At 43.5% G+C, this 22422-nt stretch overlaps 1 protein-coding gene across 1 annotated transcript in view; it reads left to right on the top strand.

The window, feature by feature from the left end:
- FER1L6 (fer-1 like family member 6) overlaps window positions 1-22422 on the top strand; it is a 132623-nt gene that overhangs the window by 21507 nt on the left and 88694 nt on the right. Inside the window, exons 10-15 of the mRNA XM_058178303.1 lie at window positions 6019-6211; window positions 7454-7788; window positions 12258-12366; window positions 17463-17649; window positions 19331-19451; window positions 22042-22142. Of these exons, the coding sequence (XP_058034286.1) occupies window positions 6019-6211; window positions 7454-7788; window positions 12258-12366; window positions 17463-17649; window positions 19331-19451; window positions 22042-22142 (1046 nt within the window). The remainder of the gene's footprint in view (window positions 1-6018; window positions 6212-7453; window positions 7789-12257; window positions 12367-17462; window positions 17650-19330; window positions 19452-22041; window positions 22143-22422) is intronic.

Genomic DNA, 22422 nt, shown 5'->3' with positions numbered 1-22422 from the left:
TTAATGAATATTTGAAAAGACTTTTCCCTAATTACTAATTGACCCTAATTGAATGACACTGAGATTTTTTTTAAAAAGCATTTCAATAGTTTTGTTTGTACTTTGCCTGGAAAATATTAAATTAGTTAGATTCAAATTCAATTTCTTCTCCATCATCCCTATACTATAGAATGATTAACATCATTCTAACATCATTCTAATGATTAGCCCAAGAATATTTATTCCAAGAACAAATCACTACTCTGATTCTTCTGCTTTTGGAAAGTTCAAATGTTAGAGAAGGAACTAAACTTTCATATAATAAAAATGTTTATTCTCCAGAACTGTAACTTCTCTGGGTAAAGTTGCATTAGCGATTGAGGTAGCACACTAAGATAGATAAATACGTAGACGATAGACAGAAGATGATATAGATAGATAGATCGATAGATAGATAGATCGATAGATAGATAGACAGACAGACAGACAGACAGACAGACAGACAGACAGATAGATACCTGTAGATAGAAGATAGGGAATGGAGGGAGGGAGGGAGGGAGGGAGGGAGGGATAGATAGATAGATAGATAGATAGATAGATAGATAGATAGATAGATAGATAGATAGATAGATAGATAGATAGATACCTGTAGATAGAAGATAGGGAATGGATGGATGGATGGATGGATGGATGGATGGATGGATGGAGGGAGGGAGGGAGGGATGGACAGACAGAAAAGATGATGGATGGAGGGGGGGTAGATAGATGGACAAACTTTTCATGTCTTCCTTCACAGGTTATGCATAACAAACTTCTAAAAAGTGTATTGATTGGCTCCTTCAAAGTAGATTTGGGAACTGTTTACAACGAACCAGGTAAGCAAGATATTTTCAGCAATCCTTTTTGTTAAATAGCTTTTTCTGCTTAACTTGTTGCACCTCAAGGCTAATTCACTTAACTTGCAATTAAAACAAACAGCGGACAAAGCAACCCACTTCTGTATTGTGTAGATATTGTGTATTCACTGCCCAGATTGAATCATCTATGTTAAGGTTAAAAGGGCTCAGTGGCTAAGACACTGAGCTGGTCGATCCAAAGGTCGGTAGTTCAGCGGTTCAAATTCTAGTAACAGGATGAGCTCCTGTTACTTGTCCCAGCTTCTGCCAATCTAGCAGTTCGAAAGCACGTAAAAAAAAATGCAAGTAGAAAAATAGGGACCACCTTTGGTGGGAAGGTAATGGCGTTCCGTGCGTCTTTGACATTTAGTCATGCTAGCCATATGACCACAGAGATGTCTTCGGTCAGTGCTGGCTTTTTGGCTTTGAAATGGAGATGAGCACCGCCCCCTAGAGTCAGGAACGACTAGCACGTATGTGCAAGGGGAACCTTTACCTTTACCTATGTTAAGGTTTCCCCTGAGAGTGCACAAATTTGGATCACAACTTTTGCTAAGTTAGAAGTTTGAAAATTGGCACCAACCTAATGTAAGAAAAGATGATATCCATAGGCAGAATATTTGAACACATTGCAATTAAGCCAAAAGTGATCATAAACCTTCAGAAACAGAATTTCAAAGATTGGTTTCTTCGAGCAAAAGTTCACAATGATATTTAATATCATTTCTTGACTTCTGGGGGAGATATGTCAATTGAAGATGTCTCCATGTAATTGGAGGCAATGACTGCAGCAGAGATCAAGCACCTGGTGAATACTATACACCGGTTCCTTGGAATCTCTCCTGGATAATGGAAAAACAGGAGATTGCAGGACATGTGGCCCGGATGACATCTCTTGGGGAGAAAGCTGCAGGACAGTGGTTTTCCATGGGATTGAGCACCTTGGTGCTTTTTTGCTAAACAACATGAGAACTTCTCATTGGATATTGACTGATAACAGAGGGGAAAAAGGGGAGCTTAATTGATACTTTTCATGCCAAGCCGACAGATAAATAGATAGATGATAGATTGATAGTTAGTTAGTTAGTTAGTTAGATAGATAGATAGATAGATAGATAGATAGATAGATAGTAAGATAGATGATAGATAGATAGATAGACAGACAGACAGATAGATGATAGATAGATAGATAGATAGATAGATAGATAGATAGATAGATAGATAGATAGATAACTTTTATTGTCATTTTTTACTGTGGGCACACATTAAAAATGAAATTCTGTTGACTGCTCTCAAAAGTGTACACATACATAACACACATATCCAATATATATATGTGTATATATAAGTGTGTGTGTACACACACGCACATATAAATACACATATATACAAATACACCCATATATAAAAATAATACTTGTGCGTGTGTGTGTGTCCTCTAAAGCTTCCTAGGAAAAAGGAAGCTTGAGAGTTGACAAGGTTGATTATATGGATCAAAATTGTGACCAAATCTGGATTTTTTGCGTCGGATACCTCCTCCCAGCATCCAGGTAACAAGGTGACAAGGAAAACAGATTCTGCCTTGCTAGAATCCTTTTAGCAGGGATCTCCAAACCACTGCTGGATGCTGTTCTCATTTGTATCTTTTTCCAGGTCATCAGTTCTGTGATAAATGGGCCGTTCTCACGAATCCAGCTGACATTAAGACAGGAGTCAAGGGATATCTGAAATGTGACATCAGTGTGGCGGGGAAAGGAGACACGATCCAAGCAGCTCAGAAAGGAAGTGATGCCGAAGAGCAGATAGAGAAGTAATTGAACCAAATCAGTTGCTGGTTAGTCTGAGCAATCGCACCCATGGGGGAAAGGGAGGGGTGCTCTGGGGGAAGGGAGGCAGGAAGGGGAAAGGAGGCAGTTTTCAAAGCAGAGATGGAAGAAGCAGGTATAGGTTTAACTTCTGGCTCAATATGCTTTGAGAGTTGAAAGCAAGGGGCTGAAGGGATAGCAAGCACAGAGTTAATTTCTAGCTCAATATGCTTTGAAGGTTCAGAGAGGGGGGAAAGGAAGAAGGAGGGAAAGGAAGGATAAAGGGTAGTAAGAGCAGCCATGATCACCCTCCATGTAGTTAAGATTTCAGTTGGTGCCCTGGGGTGTTCATAAAGATATTTGCCTAATCGCTCCCAAGAGGAACGACGCAAGGTACCCTCCTGGGGATAGGCAGGACAATGAAGAGTAATATAGAGAAGAAATTGATTGAGAGATTTTTTAGAAAGAGGATATACAGTGGTGCCATTAATTTTTTGCAAACAGTTAGTCTTCTTCACTAAAGAATAAAGTTCGTCCCTATGAACTGACGAAACTTTGAAAGGTGAGGAGCCCATTACTTACGTGTACGTAGCCTATTCCAGGTGCGAAGTAATAGGAGTGAAGGAAGTGTATCTCTAGACAGAGATCACACCTTGGAGTCAAGAAGAATCCACGGACGAGCTCCCAGTTGTTGCGTCGTTGTCATCTAGGGTGGGTCTTCTTCGCTGACTCGTAGGGTCCCCGCAGGGATGCTGTTTGCAAATGGATCAGGCCCTCGCAAGGGTGCGTGTTAGGAACACGGGCTACCTTCCCAATAAGGACTCAGACACCATTGTTCTCTCGGGATGGGGTGAGCCCAGATTGCTCTGAGCGCACACCTTTTATTGAGTAGCAAACAGGTAAAGCATGATTATACAATTGTCACGTAGCAGGTATTGTTATTTTAAGTATCTGTTTCCCCAACTGCCATATTAGGTAATCTCTTTCCCCAATTGCCATATTAGGTGATCTCTTTCCCCAATTGCCATATTAGGTTATGTCTTCCTCTTGATTAGGTTAAGTCTTTCTCTTAATTAGGTTAAGTCTTCCTCTTAATTAGGTTAAGTCTTCCTCTTAATTAGGTTATGTCTTTCTCTTGATTAGGTTATGTCTTTCTCTTAATTAGGTTATAACTGTTTGACAGTTGACTCAGTTGTCTGACCAAGGATTTACAGGGCCGAATTACTGTTCAGATTTTGTACCTCGCAATGCACACTGACTCCACATACAAGAGCACACAATAGATTTAAACTTAATGTTAACCACTCCAATCTTGATTGCAGAAAATATGACTTCAGTTACAGAGTTGTTAATACTTGGAACACACTACCTGACTCTGTGGTCTCTTCCCAAAATCCCCAAAGCTTTAACCAAAAACTGTCTACTATTGACCTCACCCCATTCCTAAGAGGTCTGTAAGGGGCGTGCATAAGAGCATAAGCGTGCCTATCGTTCCTGTCCTATTGTTTCCTTTCATTATGTCCAATTAATATAGTTATTACATACTTATGCTTATATATATGCTTATATATTGTATAATTATTTCATACTTATGCTTATATATACTGTTGTGACAAAATAAATAAATACATAAAATAAATAAACTTGCGGTAGACTAAGTTCCCATTCAAATGAGCCTGAATGTTCTACTAATCTACTAAAATTGGAGATGGGGATCTACGGCCCCTTTATGAGTTGAGGACTTCAACTCCCAGAATTTTTGAGCCAGCCATGCTACTATACAACCTACTTGCCTCGGAATTCTGTTTGCTATGGGTGTATTACTTGGCAGCTATTTCTCATGAATATCAGAATCCAAAAGGAAGTTATATGTTAGAGCAGGGGTCCGCAATCCCCATGGCCTATTCGGAACTGGGCCACATCAGTGGAGGGCCGGTGTGCATGCACACGCACAGAGTTGATCTGCACGAGCAGCAGGCTGGTGTGCATGCACATGCGTGAGCAGCTCAACTTGTGCAAGTCGAAGTGGGAGCATAAGTGCCTGCCCACTCGCACAAATCCAGTTGTTTATGTGTGTATGAGCCAGTCCGATGCTTACGCAGCTATTGTGGTCCATCAGCAGCCTATGGAGCTGGCAACGGAGTCAAACAGCGATGAGGCTGAGGTGAGGCCAGGGCCATCTGGGAGTGAGGTGCGGACTCCAGAGCCTCCAGAGACTGATAGTAGTGAGGCAGAGGAACAGGAGGAGCCTGTTCCTAATGCATGCATGAGAAGAGCTGCCAGAAGGCAAGAACAGCTCAAGCAGAGAGGGCAACTCGGGAGTAGGGCCAAAAGATGATTGGCCCCACCCATAAGGCTTAAAACAGACCGGCATTGGCATTTGAGCTTTGCCGGAAAACAACATTGGTATCTGCGTCTTCTGCTTCGCCTACGTCTTTGTTTTTGTGGCTTCTGGATTTTTGCCAGGAAGGGCCTTCGGCAGTTTGCCTAACTGGACCAAGGTTTGCGAGAGAACTGAGGAATTTGTGTTGGGAGGCATTTGTTTTACTTTGAGTGGAACGACACTGGGAATGAAGTAATTCCCAGCTGTTCAAATAAAGTTTGTTTGTTTTTCCAGTTTGTTTGTTTGTTTCAGTTTATTACTACCTTGTTCTGTCCCCTCTACCTCACCTAAGAAAACACAAGCGCCTGCCAAGTTCTTATCAAGAGCCAGCGTGTTTACAGTCTGTCGCCGGGGCAACCAGGAGACGAAAGAATGGTCAAGAGTTACTCACGAAAATCCAAGCCTTAAATCCAAAAACGCTCTGAAGCTCACATGATGCAGTTCACTCTTAGTAGCTTTTGTCCGTCACAAGAGCCAGATGGCAGTCCCACCCGCTTTTATCCTCTGTGGGGTGTGGCTCAGTGACTCAGCACTTTCTGGGCCTGCCACACCTCTTCCTCTGCTGCGCACACCTCTCTTGCCGACGGTGCCTAGGGTCTATCCAGGATTGATCCTCCTCGTCCTCTATCTGTAGAGGCTCTGGCACGCCTTCTTCCTGGCCTTCCGCCAGCACTTGAGGCATTGCCAGGAAGGAGGGACCTGGAGAGGGAGGCCTTGTCGGCTCCTCTCCCTCACTCTCCTCCTCCTCCTCCTCCATGAGAACAGGCTCGGGGGCCGGAGTCACAACATACCTACTTGGGCCTGGGTCACAACAGCAGCTAAGTTCCCCTCTCCTGCTCCAGCCAGGCCGCCAAGCCATAAAGATTGAGGACCGCTGCATTAGAGTGTATTGTTCCCAGCTAGATAGAATGGCTGTTTGGTAGTGACCTCCTTTAACCAGTCTCTTTTGTTTTAGGGGCGAACCACGGTGCAAAAAAATTGTGCTGACCCTGTGTGGCATGAACAGGTTGTCTTTAAAGAAATGTTTCCCCCATTGTGCCGGAGAGTCAAAATCCAAGTATGGGACGAAGGCAGCATGAATGATGTGGCTTTGGCAACTCATATGATAGACCTGAAGAAGATCTCAAATGAACAGGATGGCGAGAAAGGTAAAGAGACAAATGAGTCTCCGGTTAAAAAACAAACTCAGGCTGTAGAGGTGTGATGAAACTGTGGATGATCTTGGGGAATGAGGGGAAGAGGAGCTGCCTAGGAAATGGTCAGATAAGAGAAGCAGGAGCCCCCAGTGGCTTAACGCAGGGGTGAAATCCAGCAGCTTCTGACAGGTTCTGGAGAACCGGTAGTGGAAATTTTGAGTAGTTCAGAGAACCGGCAAATACCACCTCTGGCTGGCCCCAGAGTGGGGTGGGAACAGTGGTGGGATTCAGCCAGTTCGCACCATTTCGGGAGAACCAGTTGTTAATTTTCTGAGCAGTTTGGCAAATTGGTTGTTGGAAGAAATCATTAGGGCAGAGAACCGGTTTTTAAATTACTTGAATCCCACCACTGCGTGGGAATGTAGGTTTTGTAATATCCTTCCCCTGGAATGGGGAAGGAATGGAGATTTTACAGTATCCTTCCCCTCGAGTTGGGTGAAAATGAAGATTTTGCAGTATCCTTCCCCTGGAATAGGGTGGGAATGGAGATTTTGCAGTATCAATCCCCTGCCACACCCACCAAGCTACATCACGCCCACCAAGTCATGCCCACAGAACTGATAGTAAAAAAATTTGGATTTCACCACTGCCTTAACGGTTAGAGAAAGAAATTTAGAGTGGACCTACCGTAATTGATCAAGCGGTTAAAAATGACAGCAGGAAGTTTGCACATTCAGATTTGCATGATTCGATGAATGGAGCCTTACAATAAAACAGAATTAGCACACCTTAATTTCAATTGAGAAAATGTGACCATCCTAGACCAAGCCAAGTCGAAAATGCCAGGGAATTTCTAGAAGCCTGGCACTCTGCCATGTGGGGACTCCTGTGAGGGGAGGGGCAGGATGGGTGTGGCCATCCAGGAGTGGGATTTGCGGGTCTCCAAACTGCACAAAATCTTTGCTAGAGATTCTTCCGAAGCCCTGCAAACCCCCAGCAGCTCACCCCTGCACACACACCCATTCATTACAATTATGTAAAAGTCACCTATAATTTCTAGTCAAGACTTTAATTTACTTGTGTAGATTTACTAGCAAATAAATATATCAATATGTCAGACAGGCAGCAAGCCGCTGTGCCAACTCAAAAGTTTAGTTGGCATGCAACTAAACATGCCTGCTTGTGTTCGGCATCTTTGTTTTTTTTTCATGCTTTATTAGACTTTCTCTTTGTGAAACGTGTCTCTTTTTTCAGGCTTCCTGCCTACTTTTGGGCCTGCTTGGATCAATCTTTATGGTGCACCCAGGAACCACAGCTTGATGGATGACTACCAGGAGCTCAACGAAGGTTATGGGGAAGGTGTCTCTTTTAGGGGACGTCTCCTAATTGAGCTTGCAGTGGAAATCCTCTCTGGTGCAGCCCAGGAATCAAAGTTCTCAAAGATCCTCAAGGATGTGAAGCGGCCATTGAAGGACAAAGATTCTAAAAGTTCAAAAGACAAAGGGGCAGAAGATGGCAAGTCACCTTCCTCTTCAGATAAAACGAATACAACAGATGCGGGAGTGGAAGCTTTTGATGTGCCCCCTGAGGTAAATAATTAAAATCTGGATCTGCTTTACTAGTTGAATCCCGAGAAGTAGGTCTGGCCTTGTTTTAGATAACACAGCTCCAAACGAAAGGTAGTTCTCTGGGACATTTTCCGTTTCCTCAACGCACTACAGTTTCCAGAAGAGTTGGGTTAGAAGTACTTTTGTGTTCAGAAACAACGGTCACATAATATGACCTCTTGAGGCTTTAGTCTGAGGCAGGATAAGAAAATAACATAATCATATAACCCAAATCATCAATCAAAAACTATTCAATTATACTAAAGAATATAATAAGAGAGTGATGGCAAAACTATGGCACATGTGCCGGAAGTGGCATGAAGAGCCATCTCTCCAGGCATGCCAGCTGTTGCCTGTTGTTTTTCCATGTTCCAGCGTGCATATACACGCCGGCCAGCTGGTGTTTGCATGCATAGGAGCACTGGAAACTGGAAGAGCAGCTCCCCAGCACGCATGTGTGCACCAGGAAGCTGAGCTTCCGGTTTCCAGCATGCGAATGCACACTGGCTAGCTGGTTTTTGCATGCGCATGCATGCCAGAAACCGGATGACCAGGTGACTGGCACACATGCGCACACCAGAAACTGGAAGCTCAAACTCCCAATATGTGCATGTGCACCGCGGAACTGCTCTTCCAGTTTTCAGCGCTCCCCGCGCGAGCGCTCCTATTTTGCACTGGGTGCCGAAAAGGTTTGCCAGCATTGTAACAAGACAAAGGAAGACTTTATGACCCTTCTGGCAGGAAATCCCAAGGAGATTATGGCAGGTGGAACCCCCTCAAAGCTGGAGCATGGAGCATAGGTTCTGAATCATAATTAAGCACTTATGTTTCTCAGTGGTCTCATCTCGCCGGATTTTATCAATGACAAGAGGATAAGTAGCTATCTTGGAATATGCTGCATTCCTGCCAGGACTAAGATCATCAGATTTTGTTGAAGGTGGTCATGAGACCATATGAAAGTTAAGGATTATCATTTTCGCAAGGTTATTTGAAGATCAGAAAGATCATCCTAGTAGAGTAGGATGATATTTCTCATCTTCAAATAACCTTGTATTGTGATCCGCCAACAGCCTGCAGAGCTGGCAACGGATTCGGACAGCGATGAGGCTGAAGTGGGGCCAGGGCCATCGGGGAGTGAGGTGCGGACTTCAGAGCCTCCAGAGACTGATAGTAGTGAGGCAGAGGAACAGGAGGAGCCTGTTCCTAATGCACACATGAGAAGAGCTGCCAGAAGGCAAGAGCAGTTCAAGCAGAGAGGACGACTCGGGAGTAGGGCCAAGAGATGATTGGCCCCTCCCATAAGGCTTAAAACAGACCAGCAATGGCATTTGGGCTTGCCGGAAAACAACATTGGTAGCTTTGTCTTCTTGAATTTATTTTTGTATCGATGACTTCTGAACGTTTGCCAAGAAAGGCCTTTGGCAGTTTGCCTAATTGGACCAAGGTTTGCGATAGGATTGAGAAATTTGTCTTAGTTGGAATTTGCTTTAATTTAGTTGAACGACACTGGGAATGAAGTAATTCTCAGCTGTTTGAATAAAGTTTGTTTGTTTTTTCACTGACTGAATTTCCTACTACCTACTTGGACCTGGGTCACATCAAAGTCAGAACAAAGGACTAAGCCGAAAAAACTATACCCCAATGTGAATTTTTAGTGACTAAAAGAAATATTTGCTTAATTATCAAGGAAGAGGCATACAGCACTATCTAACTCTTCCTCTATGTGAGCCATCCTCACTACAGAAGGTTCATGTAGAAGTCATATGTTCTTAAATCTGTTTAAATTTGTATTGGGCCTGTGTCAACATGCAAATCTCTAAAGACAGAGACCAATGGAGCTGGTCTTCTGTTTGCCTCTAAAGCACCAAGGGCAAGACAAGATGTCATGGATGGATGATCATAAAAGAGACATCCAACCTAGAATTAAGGAGAAATTTCTTGACAGTGAGAACAATTAATCAGTGGAACATCTTACCTCCAGAAGTTGTAGGTGCTCCATCATTGCAAGTTTTCAAGAAGAGACTGGACAGCTGGAATAATAGTCTCCTGCTTGAGCAGGGGATTGGACTGGAAGACCTCCAAGGTCACTTCCAATCCTATTATTCTGTGTTCTTTGTTCTAGTTCTACTTTAAATTATATGCAATGTCAACCTTGGGATGGCAGGAAGTGCCAGGAGCCTGTTATCTCCTTAGTGCTCTTAGGTTTATATCTGATCTGCCTGCATATTAAATCGGAGATATTTTTAAGGAAAATATTTTTAAGGATGGGTAATGAGGGTAGCACTGACAAAAAGAATATGGAACAACTTGTGCTTGATAGCACTGTGTAAAATGCAACATATTTCATCCACATGATGGGCTTTTCTGTCCTTGGGCCTTGCAGGTTTGTTTTTAAGGATCCTCTGTTTTTTAGAGAAGGTTTTAAAGATGGAAAGGGAGAAAGGCTGCAGGGACAGAGAAATTACTTTTCCCAGTTCTATTGATGGAAGTAATTTGTTAACTTGTCCAGGGGCTTCTGTAGTCTGAACCCTGCACTGTTTATTGTTTAGAGCTGAAAAGTATAATTAAAGGTCACATTTTATCTTAAACACACGCATTATTTAACATTAATTTCATCCCATTTGTGCTTAGGTATGAATAAAGAAGTCAGTAATTTATGTTGGTAATCAGCCATGTAGCAGCATTTTTTATATATCTCCCGTAAAACAATCTTTAATCTTATGGAATTGCCTGTAAGAAAGAAAAAATGCTCAGTGCATAATTATCAGGGCAAACATTGGTACTTGCTGAGGATTTGTTTGGGTGTAAGATGAAATAAGTACTTTTACCATCTGAGGCCAGCGGTCATATTCAAATGAAATGCATTTGTAAATTCTACCTGAATCATTGACAATTATTACCTGAAAATTTAGATGTCTGTCCTTACGTGAAGATGGATTAGAACCGAATTATCTAAGAATTGATGTAATTGAGAGCTTACCTCTGTCAATTCTAATCAATTCCATGGAGGTAATATCCAAGTAATGATATATAATATTGTGCAATATGATTCCATTAGAACTTTAGGCCATCCAATACAGGGGTGGGTTGTTCCCGGTTTGGTCCAGTTCTTGCCAGGGGTGAAATCTAAAAAAATTCCCTACCGGTTCTGTGGGCGTGGCTTAATTGGTGGGTGTGGCTTGGTGATCAGATGACTGGGTGGGCGTGGCCAATAACAGTAAATAATAAAAATAATAAACAAAGTATACAAAACAATAAGAGGTACCAAAAACCAACTTTCACACTTTACACACATACAACGCAACACAACACAACACAACTGACTCACACACAATGTAAAAGCAGCTGCACCTCACCCAGTCTGGCTTCCAGCCCATTTCTGTTCGATTCTTTCAGAGTCACTGTGAGTTTTTTGACCAAAAAATTTCTTTTTTCTAATCAGGAAACATACTGGTCTACCAAGCTTGCTTTAGTCTAGCAGAGCCATACTTGCCTTTTTTGGGAGTGCACCGGTCTACCTTCTTTAAAAATAGAGGCACCGGTCTACTAATTGCCTTTTTTTGGGAGTGCACCGGTCTACCTTCTTTAAAAATAGAGGCACCAGTCTACTAGCCACTTACAGCGTTGATCAGCTGTAGTGCGGCTCTTTGAAGCACTGCGGGAGTCATTTAAGGCCGTTTACATCTATATCACCACTGAGAGCTTCAGGGACAGAGAAGAGGAACAGCGAGGCGTGGGCAGGGGAGGGGGCAGAGATTTTTGCTACCGGTTCTCCGAACTACCTGTCCCCATCGCTACCGGATTGCGCGATCCGGTCCAAACTGGGAGCATTTCACCCCTGGTTCTTGTGAACTGGTAGTAAAAGTGGTGGGAGGCTCCGCCCACCTACCCAGATGTCATCGTGGACGATCTGCGCATGCGCAGAAGCACACACGCTCGCGTTGCAAACCGGTAGTAAAGGTAAGTAGAACCCACCCCTGATCCAATAGATATCTGGTCATTGACCGTAATAAAAGATTTGATCAGGTGATCCAGTACAGCAAGCTTTTCAAGTCGGTGGAAATTTTGAAAACTTGTTACAAGCACTTTCATAGTGGATTTGGCAAGAAACAAAACAACTGGATTTGCACAGGACTGTGGCCACCAGCTATTTTAATTTCTAAAGAGATTTTTAAGGGTTAGCAATGGCCAGAGGGATTGTTAAAAATACAAGTTTGCTTGAAGCCAGTATTTTTTTGCAAACTTACTAGTTTTCTATTCATTTTTGAATAAACTATGCAGAAATTAATTTCATGTAATTTTTTGCTTTGCTCAGTTTCATATGTCCCATAGCAAATATGAAACCAGTACTGTGCCAAAATTCTCTGTGCATATCTTGGTGTCTCTTCATGGGTAATAAGCTATTACAAATTCATTTTAAAGTAGATTTCCTTTGTTATGTTTTTAATCAGATCCATGAAGAGCAACTTGCGGAATTCCTTCTCTTCGGGGCATTTTTTGAAGCAACAATGATTGATAGGAAGATTGGAGATAAACCAATAAGCTTTGAAGTATCTGTTGGTATGTGTATAAAATTCTATTCCAAATAGAAATTCCCCAGGCTGATGTTACTGTTAGCCATTTGATTTGACTGTTCTTTCAAATAGCTTTACCTAATTTAGAAAGTGTACACTAATGCTACGGGGAAAAAACACCACATTTTGCTCTCCCCTCAGGTGGCTTGTTCAGGGCCAATATCAAACTTCAGGAAAAATCCAACATGTCTTTTCATTACAAGAAAAATCTTCTTTCATTCTAAGTACATCAGTTGTTATCTCAAGATAACAAGCCTGTATAACAAGCTTGGGTGTAGAGTAGAAGGCCTTTTAGATAAATAAGTCTAAGTCTAATATTGACTGAAACATGAGGCTTGGGAGAGGTTGAATGTGTCAGAATCTCATGAGTGTATTTGTGTACTGTGGTTAAGAGCAAGCCCTTATCCTGCTTCTCCACCCTCTTAAGAAAGATTAAGGAAGAGACTTTTCCATTAGTCCTGCTGGCTAGTACAGATAGTTCTCGACTTATGACCACAATTGAGCCCAGTATTTATGTTGCTAAGTGAGAAATTTGTTAAGGGAGTTTTGCGACTTTTTGTTTTTGCCACATTTGTTAAGCGAATCACTGCAGTTGTAAAGTGGATAACACGATTGTTAAGTGAACCTGGTTTCCCCATTGACTTTGCTTGTCAGAAGGTCTCAAAAGATAATCATGTGACCCTGGGACAGGGGTCTGCAAACCTGGCTCTTTTAAGATTTGTGGACTTCAACTCCCAGAGTTCCTCAGCCAGCTTTGCAACAACTATATTAATTTGATATAATGAAAGGAGACAATAGGACAGGAACGGTAGGCACTTTTGTGCTCTTATGCACGCCCCTTATAGTCCTCTTAGGAATGGGGTGAGGTCAATAGCAGACAGTCTTTGGTTAAAGCATTTGGGATTTTGAGAAGAGACCACAGAGTCAGGTAATGTGTGTTCCAAGCATTAACAACTCTGTTACAAAAGTCATATTTTCTGCAATCAAGATTGGAGCGGTTAACGTTAAGTTTAAATCTATTGTTTGCTCTTGTATTATTGCGATTGAAGCTGAAGTAGTCTTTAAAGGAAGGACATTGCAATAGATGATTCTATGTGTTAAACACAGGTCTTGTCGGAGTCGGCGGAGTTCTCAATTTTCTAATCCCAGGATTTCAAGTCTGTTGGTATAAGGTATTTTGTTGTTTTCAGAGGAGCGGAGAACTTCTTGTAAAATATTTCTGGACGCGTTCAATTGTATTAATGTCAGAGATGTGGTATAGGTTCCAGACAGGTGAGCTTTTATTCAAGTATAGGTCTAGCAAATGTTTTGTATGCTCTGGTTAGTAGTGTAGAGTTTTTAGAAAAGAAGCTACGCAAAATTAGGTTTACAACTCTTAGAGTTCCAGGAATCAAGATTGCCATTTTCATTTATCATCAAATTCAATACATTCTGCTTCAATTGCCACTCCAGCTGCTATAAAAGGATTCCAGATATCTACTTGAAAACATAGACGTGCAAAAAATGAGGTCTCTTTAAAAAAACAACAACACTTGGTTACCTTTTTCTTAAGTATTTGGATACCTGAGGGAGTTACAGTATTAGAACTGTCGGAGAGAGACGTTCTGGTTTTTTTTTAAATTTCTTTTTGTCACAACAGTATACACAAACAATTATCATAGATAAAACAACATATCTTGAAGAATATATATATATATGTGTGTGTGTGTGTGTGTGTGTGTGTGTGTGTAAAAAAATATGCATCAACTACCGTATATACTCGAGTATAAGCCGAGTTTTTCAGCACGTTTTTTGTGCTGAAAAACGTCCCCTCGGCTTATACTCGAGTCTACGTCTTCGGGAACCCCGCACAGGAGGGGGGACCGGACGGGCTCCCATGGAGGGACGGGAGCGGCCCGCCGAGGTCCCGCGGGATTTGCCGCCCCCAGGCCGGCCCCCATTCCCGTGTCTGGTGGGCGGACGGCGCAAACTTGGCGGACTGTGCATTGGCGCGGGGAAGCCCTGGTGGTGCAGTGAGAGGGCTGGGCAGGGGAGCCGCCAGCCTTCTCGGCTGAGGGAGGGAGGGTTTCCCCGACCGCGCGAGCTTCGCCGCGAGCCACCCAAAGGCCAGAAGAAAGGTCATTCCATCGAGTAATGGGCGAAGGCTCCTTCCTCTCCCGCCTTACCCATGCTGTGCGAGCCCGGCTGGGCTGCAACCCCGCCGCCGCCGCCTTCCTCAGCCTCCCGGGCTCGCGCTCTAGCAGCCGCCAAGCTCAGGCCGGACTCGGCAGCTCCCCATCAGCACCGCACGGCGCGATTCGGGCAGGAGGAGGAGGGCTCGCTCTGTGGCGGTGGCGCCGCTGCCGCCGCCGCCACCACCGCCACGGAGCGAGCCCGACTCCTCCTGCCCGAATCGCGCCGTGCGAGTGCTGATGGGGAGCTGCCGAGTCCGGCCTGAGCTTGGCGGCTGCTAGAGCGCGAGCCCCGGGAGGCTGAGGAAGGAGCGGCGGCGGCGGGGTTGCAGCCCAGCCGGGCTCGCACAGCATGGGTAAGGCGGGAGAGGAAGGAGCCTTCGCTCCATTACTCCGATGGAATGACCTTTTCTTCTGGCCTTTGGGTGGTTTCGCGCGGCGCAGAGCCCAGCGCCATCCCGCCCGCGCCCCTCAACCTCGCGTCCCGCTTTCTGGTAAATTGGAGACGCCCCGGGTGAACAAACAATGCAGCAACTCAGAGCAAGCCGGCGATTGGCCAAGCTCAACCAGTAGAAAAAAAGGTTCTCCCCGTGTCGTCATTGTTGCTAGGCAGATGTTCAGGCGCAACGGGAGAGAGAAGAGGGGGGGAAAACCCTCCCTCCCTCAGCCGAGAAGGACTGCACCGCCAGGGCTTCCCCGCGCCAATGCATAGCCTGGCGGGAGTTACTGCAGCTCACCCGGCTCCCGCCCCAACTGGTGGTGTTGGGGCAGCAGCTGCCGCTTAGCAAAAAGGTCGCCGCCCAAAACTCCTCGCCTTCTCCTGGGAAGGGCTGGATGGCTAGCCGGAAGGGTTGAATAAGCAAGCCAACCTCCCTCCCTCCCTCCTCTCCCCCCCAAGGGAAAGAGCGTTTTCGCGTTGGAAGAGAGAGAGAGAGAGAAAGGAGGGGCCGTTCCTCCCCTTCTTTCATTCTTTCTTCTCCCTCCGTGCTTCAGAAGCTGGGCGTGTGTGTGCGCGCCCTAGTCCCCTTCTGTTCCGCGGCGCTGGAAGAGAGAGAGAGAGAAAGGAGGGCCGTTCCTCCTTCTTTCATTCTTTCTTCTCCTCCGTGCTTCACCGTGCTGGGCGACCTGGAGCAGCTGCTCTTCAGCCAGATGCTCGTGAGTCAGCCTGCCCCTTCCTTCCCGTGGGGGTCTGCCTTGCTGGTGAAGGTTATTGGGGCTTTTGAGCAAGGGAGGAGGAACGAGCACCGCCTTCGCTGGCATTCCGGGATTTCCTTTGTTTAGAGCTGGGAATCCTCCTTCCCCTTTGCACTCCCTCCTCCCTCCTCTCTCTCTCTCTCTCTCTCACACACACACACACACACACAGACTTCTAAAGTCGATTGGCACAATGCTAAGCAAACACAGCAGTGGGTCAAGGGTGAAGGGCTAGGAACCTGGCAGGTGAAAGGTTGAGCGACATGAAAGGCAAAGACCACAATTGTTTTAAGAAAGAAGCTTTAGCAGGAGGGGGATGGAGGGTGTTTTAAGTTTTGGCAAACAGCCAGGCCAACTGTATTGGAGAAGGTCACACAACTGGCCTTAACATTTTAGCTGCTGTCTTTTTCCTCACACTTGGGTTTAATGATATTAGAGATCCTTATTGCCCTGCCAAAAAAAAAAAAAAAAGAGCCACCCCAACGTCTATGAAAATTAACCTTCTCTGCCAAGAGACACTGTGCAGGGTATTTTCACTATTGGTGTGCATACAGGCTTAGATTTGTGTTGGGTTCTTAGTGCTTAGAGCACTGACCTTCAGAGGCACCCTGGTCCCTTGGAAGCTAAAGGAGGACTCATTTTCATGCTTGCAGTTGTATTGTCAATTTCTGTGAGACAATGTTGTTGAAGTAACTCACTCACTCATTCATTCATTCATTCATTCATTCCTTGTGTGTCCAATCACACTTAGCCAATAAAAATTCTATTCTATTCTATTCTATTCATTCATTCATTCATTTTATTTTGTCAAATACATATTAAATAATTATATAAATATAAGCATGAATTGAATACATAAAAGGAATACAACTAAAGGGAACATTAGGACAGGGACGGTAGGCACGCTGGTGCTCTTATGCACGCCCCTTACAGACCTCTTAGGAATGGGGTGAGGTCAATACTAGATAGTCTTTGGTTAAGGCTTTGGGGATTTTGGGAAGAGACCAGAGTCAGGTAGCACATTCCAGGCATTAACAACTCTGTTACTGAAGTCACATTTTCTGCAATCTAGATTGGAGAGGTTCACTTTTAAGTTTGAATCTATTGTGTTCTCGTGTATTGTTGTGGTTGAAGCTGAAGTAGTCATTGATAGGAAGTACATTGTAGCAGATAATTTTATGAGCTATGCTCAGGTCATACCAAAGGTATGAGTTCTAAATTTTCTAAAGCTGGGAATCCTCCTTCCCCCTTTTGCACTTTTATTGTTTTTCGTTCAAATAAATATTCATGTTATTTTACTTGGCTCTATCTTTATTTTTTACATTGACCAGTAGCTGCCTCATTTCCCACCCTCGGCTTATACTCGAGTCAATAGTTTTTCCCAGTTTTTGTGGTAAAATTAGGTGCCTCGGCTTATATTCGGATCGGCTTATACTCGAGTATATACGGTATATTAATTTGATATAATGAAGGGAACAATAGGACAGGAACGGTAGGCACTTTTGTGCTCTTATGCACGCCCCTTATAGTCCTCTTAGGAATGGGGTGAGGTCAATAGTAGACAGTTTTTGGTTGAAGATTTTGGGATTTTGAGTAGAGACTATGGAGTCAGGTAATGAGTTCCAAGCATTAACAACTCTGTTACAGAAGTCATATTTTCTGCAATCAAGTTTGAAGTGGTTGACATTTAGCTTGAATCTATTTTTTGCTCTTGTAGGGAACTTTGGAAATGTGATTGATGGAGTGTCATCTGGAGCCAGGGGGAAAAAGAAGACCCATGAAGGAGAAGAAGAAGAAGGTTCTCCTTTGTTGCAAGAAGGAACAGGAGAAGATTCACCTGACGTTGCAATGCCTCTGATATCTACCACATCTCCTGAAAAGCCATTAATTACGGAAGGAAACAGGTAGATTCATTCTGTTAAATCTCCATCTCGTGCTCTCTTTAACCGGGACTCTTCAAATAACCAGTGGATTGACATGTCAGCATTCCAGAAAATCCCTCCTGCAGAAAAGATTCCGAAGCCAACATCTTTCAAAGTTCTTTTACTAGCATAGGTAAACTGGCACAGTTGGATGAAAACCGAAACTGGGGATTCGGGTTCCTCCCTCAGTAATACAAACTCCAAAATCTCCACCCTCATGACTCCTCTGCTGGTCACATGCTCCAATCCTCAACCGTCCCATGTCGAAGCATCACTCCGGCCACTCCTTCTCCAGATGGGAGCCCAGCCTGACCTTGACTGGCAGAAAGAATGTTGTTATGTCTAATAGCCCCTTGTACCCCCACTGGAGAAAGTGGCAGCGTGTGGAAGCCTTCGGCCTACTATGGCTTCCAAAGCTGACATGACACATCATTGAGCCAAGATTAAGTATGGGTTGTTGACTAAACCACCACTAATCAGGTCCCCATATAATACTAACTCCAATGACTTGGATTGCACAAAACATCAAAACTTGACTCCCCATAAGTACCCAAATTACTTAAGGGAGATGTCAACAACTTTTTGGGATGTTCTAAACTGTGATGGAATTAGGGGCTAGCGTAGTGACTCCGCCTAGAGGAAAAGTCAAGAATAAAAGTCAAAAAAGTTGATCGGTCCCAGCCAGGCTCTTAACTTTTTTGAACAGTGGACATAACCCATTGGCAAAATGATTTACTGGAACATCTATAAAAATCATCATGTGTCAGTAATGAAAAAGTGATAGGAACATAGAGTTGGAAAAGTAGAGAAAGTTAACAGGTTAAAATACTGTAGGATTTCCTAATACGGGCTGATAAAAGTCTTGGCTTATCACACATCAGACATAACTGTGATTGAAAAGAAGAAAGTGTGGATAATTGATGTAGTGATACCAGGAAACGGTAGAATAGAAGACTAAGAATTGGCCAAGATCTCAAAGTATCAAGATCTGAAAATCTAAGTTGAAAAGTTTTTGCACAAACCAGCCATGGTAAATTAGAATTTAGAATAACAGAGTTGGAAGTCTTCTAGTCCAACCCCCTGCTTAGGCAGGAAACTCTATAGCATTTCAGACAAATGGTAATCCAATCTCTTCTTAAAAACTTCCAGTGTTGGAGAATTTACAACTTCTGGAGACAAGTTGTTCCATTGATGGTGATTCTTGTGGTTATCGATACACTAGGTGCCATACCAAAAGGTCTTGGGTAGAAAAACGGCATATCAATAAAATTTCCATCTGTCGCTAACAAAACACCACACTGCTTGGATTTGGTTCTGGTTCGGACCGGATCGCCTGATCCGATAGTGACAGCAGCAGGTGGTTCGGAGAATCAGTAGCAAAAATCCCCCCCCCTCACCCCAGCTGAGCTGCGCATTCATCAGAGGTTTTTTTTTACTTTTAAAAGCATTTTTTCTTCGATCAAGAAAATGCTTTTAAAAGTAAAAAAAAAAGCTTCTGATGATCACACGGTTCAGCTGGGATCTTCAGAACCTTTTAAAAGCATTTTTTCTACAACCTCTTCGGCCGAAAATAAAATAAGCTTTTAAAAGGCTCCTCTGGCGATCCTAGCTGAGTTGCCTCCTTCGGAAGTGGAGACCAATAACCATTCTTCTCTTTCCACAGAAACTACCTCTACTTGCCTTACGGTGAGAAGAAGCCTTGCGTCTACGTCAAGAGCTTTTGGGGGAATCAAACTTTTCGGTTGTATTTCTCAAATACCCTGGAAAAAATGGGAGATCTCTTGGTAAGTTTGGAATGACGCTGATGTTTGAGCTGCACATAGAGAGTGCGTCTTTGTGAAACAATTTTCAATCGATCAATCAACTCAGTTGTTTCAATAGGCATAAGTGGGCAGCCTTTTCTGGAGGGTTTGAAATGCTGAATGCATATTGAGGGTGCATTATGCTCCTACGCTTTTCCAGGGGTGGGCTGCTGGGGGTTCGCAGAGGTTCGGGAGAATCTCTAGCTAAGATTCTGTGCAGTTCGGAGAACCCCCAAATCCCACTCCTGGCTGGCCCTGCCCACCCTGCCCCTCCCAGGAGTCCCCATGCGGCCCGTTTTGGATGCAGGTAAGTGCAGGGTGCATGTGGAAGCTCAGGGAGGGTGAAAAATGGGCCTACCGGAAGTTTGGGAAGGGCCTCCAGAGCCTGGGGAGGCCGTTTTTGCCCTCCTGGAGGCTCGAGGAAAGTCTCCAGAGACTGGGCAGGGCAAAAAGTCCCACCACCACCGTGGTGCAGGAGGCAGACTAAGCCATGCCCACCATGGCCACGCCCACCCAGCAACTGGGCAGAGAACCCCTTGCTAAAAATTTTGAAGCCCACCTCTGCATTTTTGCTGTTATTTTTGAGGGGTTGCTTCTATTTATTAAATTTATATACTGCCTAAAATTCCTGGTTATCTGCTGAGTTGCATTTGCAAAAAGGGTAGCCATGTAAATTGATTAAATAAATGGGTTTTTATAATACAGTAGTTTTCCTAGAGTAAACATTCATTTCTTATTGGAAATCTTTCTGTTCATTAAACTATTTTGAATCCAGTAAGAAGGAGCTGGTGTGTTCACTCTCTAGTAAAAGTGTGTTAAGTTTGTATTACTATTACGGTGTACCGCACACACTTGTCACACAGACTTTCTTTTAATAGTGTCAGAAAGATTAGACTTCTTTCTTTTCTCTTTTTCTTAAGTCACGATTTTAATAAAACACAACAGACAATCGGCACATAGACAAAATATATTTATTCAGCCAAAGCTGTCAAGTTGCTTTGGATGGGTGGCTGCATCAAGCTTTCTTTCCATCTATTTATAGGATTTTTTTAAAAAAAAATTAGCCAATCATTATCAACCGAATGAAATATGTCGGCTTATATGTTGGGTTATTATTATTTTATTATTATTTATTATTTATATTTCTTTTATATTGGGTTTCTATGTCCTGTAAGCTGCCTTGAGTCGCCACATGCGAGTAGGCAGCAATATAAATTTTCTAAATAATGAATAAATAAATAAATAAAATTATTACAAGAGTTTCTGCCCTATCAGCGTGAACATCTTGGGCATCAACACCACAATCAACAACTAAAAAGCCACACATAACCAGGCACTAGGTAAACAGCTTAGAGAGAGCTGTTATTGTTGTTAGTTGCGAAGTTGTGTCTGACCTATCGCTACCCCATGGACAGCACCTCTCTAGGCCTTCCTGTCCTTTACCATCCCTCAGAGTCCATTTAAGCTCACAGTGACTGCTTCAGTGACTCCATCCAGCCTCCTTGTTCTCTGTCGTCCCCTTCTTCTTTTGCCCTCAATCTTTCCCAGCATTAGGCTCTTCTCCAGTGAGTCCTTCCTTCTCATTAGGTGGCCAAAGTATTTGAGTTTCATCTTCAGGATCTGGCCTTCTAAAGAGCAGTCAGGGTTGATCTCCTCTAGGACTGACCAGTTTGATCACCTTGCAGTACAAGGGACTCGCCGGAGTCTTCTCCAGCACCAGAGTTCAAAGGCCTCAATTCTTTGATGCTCAGCCTTTCTTATGGTCCAACTTTCACAGCCATACATTGCAACTGGGAAAACCGTAGCCTAGTGCATAGACTATATGCACTAGAGAGGGCTGTAAAGCATTGTAAAGCGGTATATAAGTCTAAGTGCTATTGCTACTTCTATTCTGGTGAAGAGAAGTTCTCTGACGATCAGCTCCCACAGGAGTCCGAAAACTCAGAACACTAAATCTCCAGTTTTGGCGACCGACCCAGTTTGGATCCTGCAACATTATCCTGGGATATGTATATTGCCTTCATTAGTGAACATCTTCCTTTTATATTCTGTTAAACACACGTTTCCTTATCTTAAAGTTACAGCAAACTTCATTATTTACGGTTTAGCAGATGTTTCTTTATCTACAGCTAAGCAATGGACATTTTATTCTTTCCTATATATGTGTTTTTCTATACATGTTTTCAGGGGTGAAATTTACTTACCTTTGCTACCAGTTCGCAAATGTGAGCATGCTATACTCGTGCATGACACCTCTGCGCATGTGCAGGAACTTCTGCGCATGCGCAGAGGGTCAGAAACGAGACATGATGACATCCAGGCGGGTGGACGGAGCCCCTCGCCGCTGGCGCTACCGGTTTGTCCAAGCCGGGTAGAACTCACTGAATTTCACCATTGCATGTTTTCTTTTGTTACATGAAAGATTCACTTATTTATACTGACAGTAGGAACCAGCTACTGTCTTTCCTTATTGTAAGCATATAAAAATATTCCAACAATAATATGTATCTATAGCATTGATTGCTATCTGGAATGATTTTAATGCCCTTCATTGCTCTTCTCTTTTCTTCAGGAAGAAGGTTTGGAGCAAGTGAAAAATCTCATTAAAGTTTCTGAGATTGCATCAGAAGAGAAAATAAAGTCGACTCTGGTTGATTTTATCAAGCAAAGTAGGTAAGAACACCTGTCAGAATAGTCCCAGGTGGTTGATAGAAACTGGTGATATTTGGAAAAGTTACACTTTCTTAATCATGTAGAGAAGAGCCAGTTTACAGGTAGTCCTCGGCTTACGGCCATGATTGAGCCCAAAATGTCTGTTGTTAAGTAAGACATTTGTTAAGTGAGTTTTGCCTGATTTTTACGATTTTCCTTGCCATAGTTGTTAATTTTTTTTAAATTTTTTATTTTACATTTATATCCCGCCCTTCTCCGAAGACTCAGGGCGGCTTACAGT

Source organism: Ahaetulla prasina, chromosome 3 (genome assembly GCF_028640845.1).
Source record: "Ahaetulla prasina isolate Xishuangbanna chromosome 3, ASM2864084v1, whole genome shotgun sequence".
In the NCBI taxonomy this organism is placed as follows: domain Eukaryota; kingdom Metazoa; phylum Chordata; class Lepidosauria; order Squamata; family Colubridae; genus Ahaetulla; species Ahaetulla prasina.
Note: the sequence above shows the minus strand (reverse complement) of the source record. Positions and strands in the feature narration are given on the sequence as shown.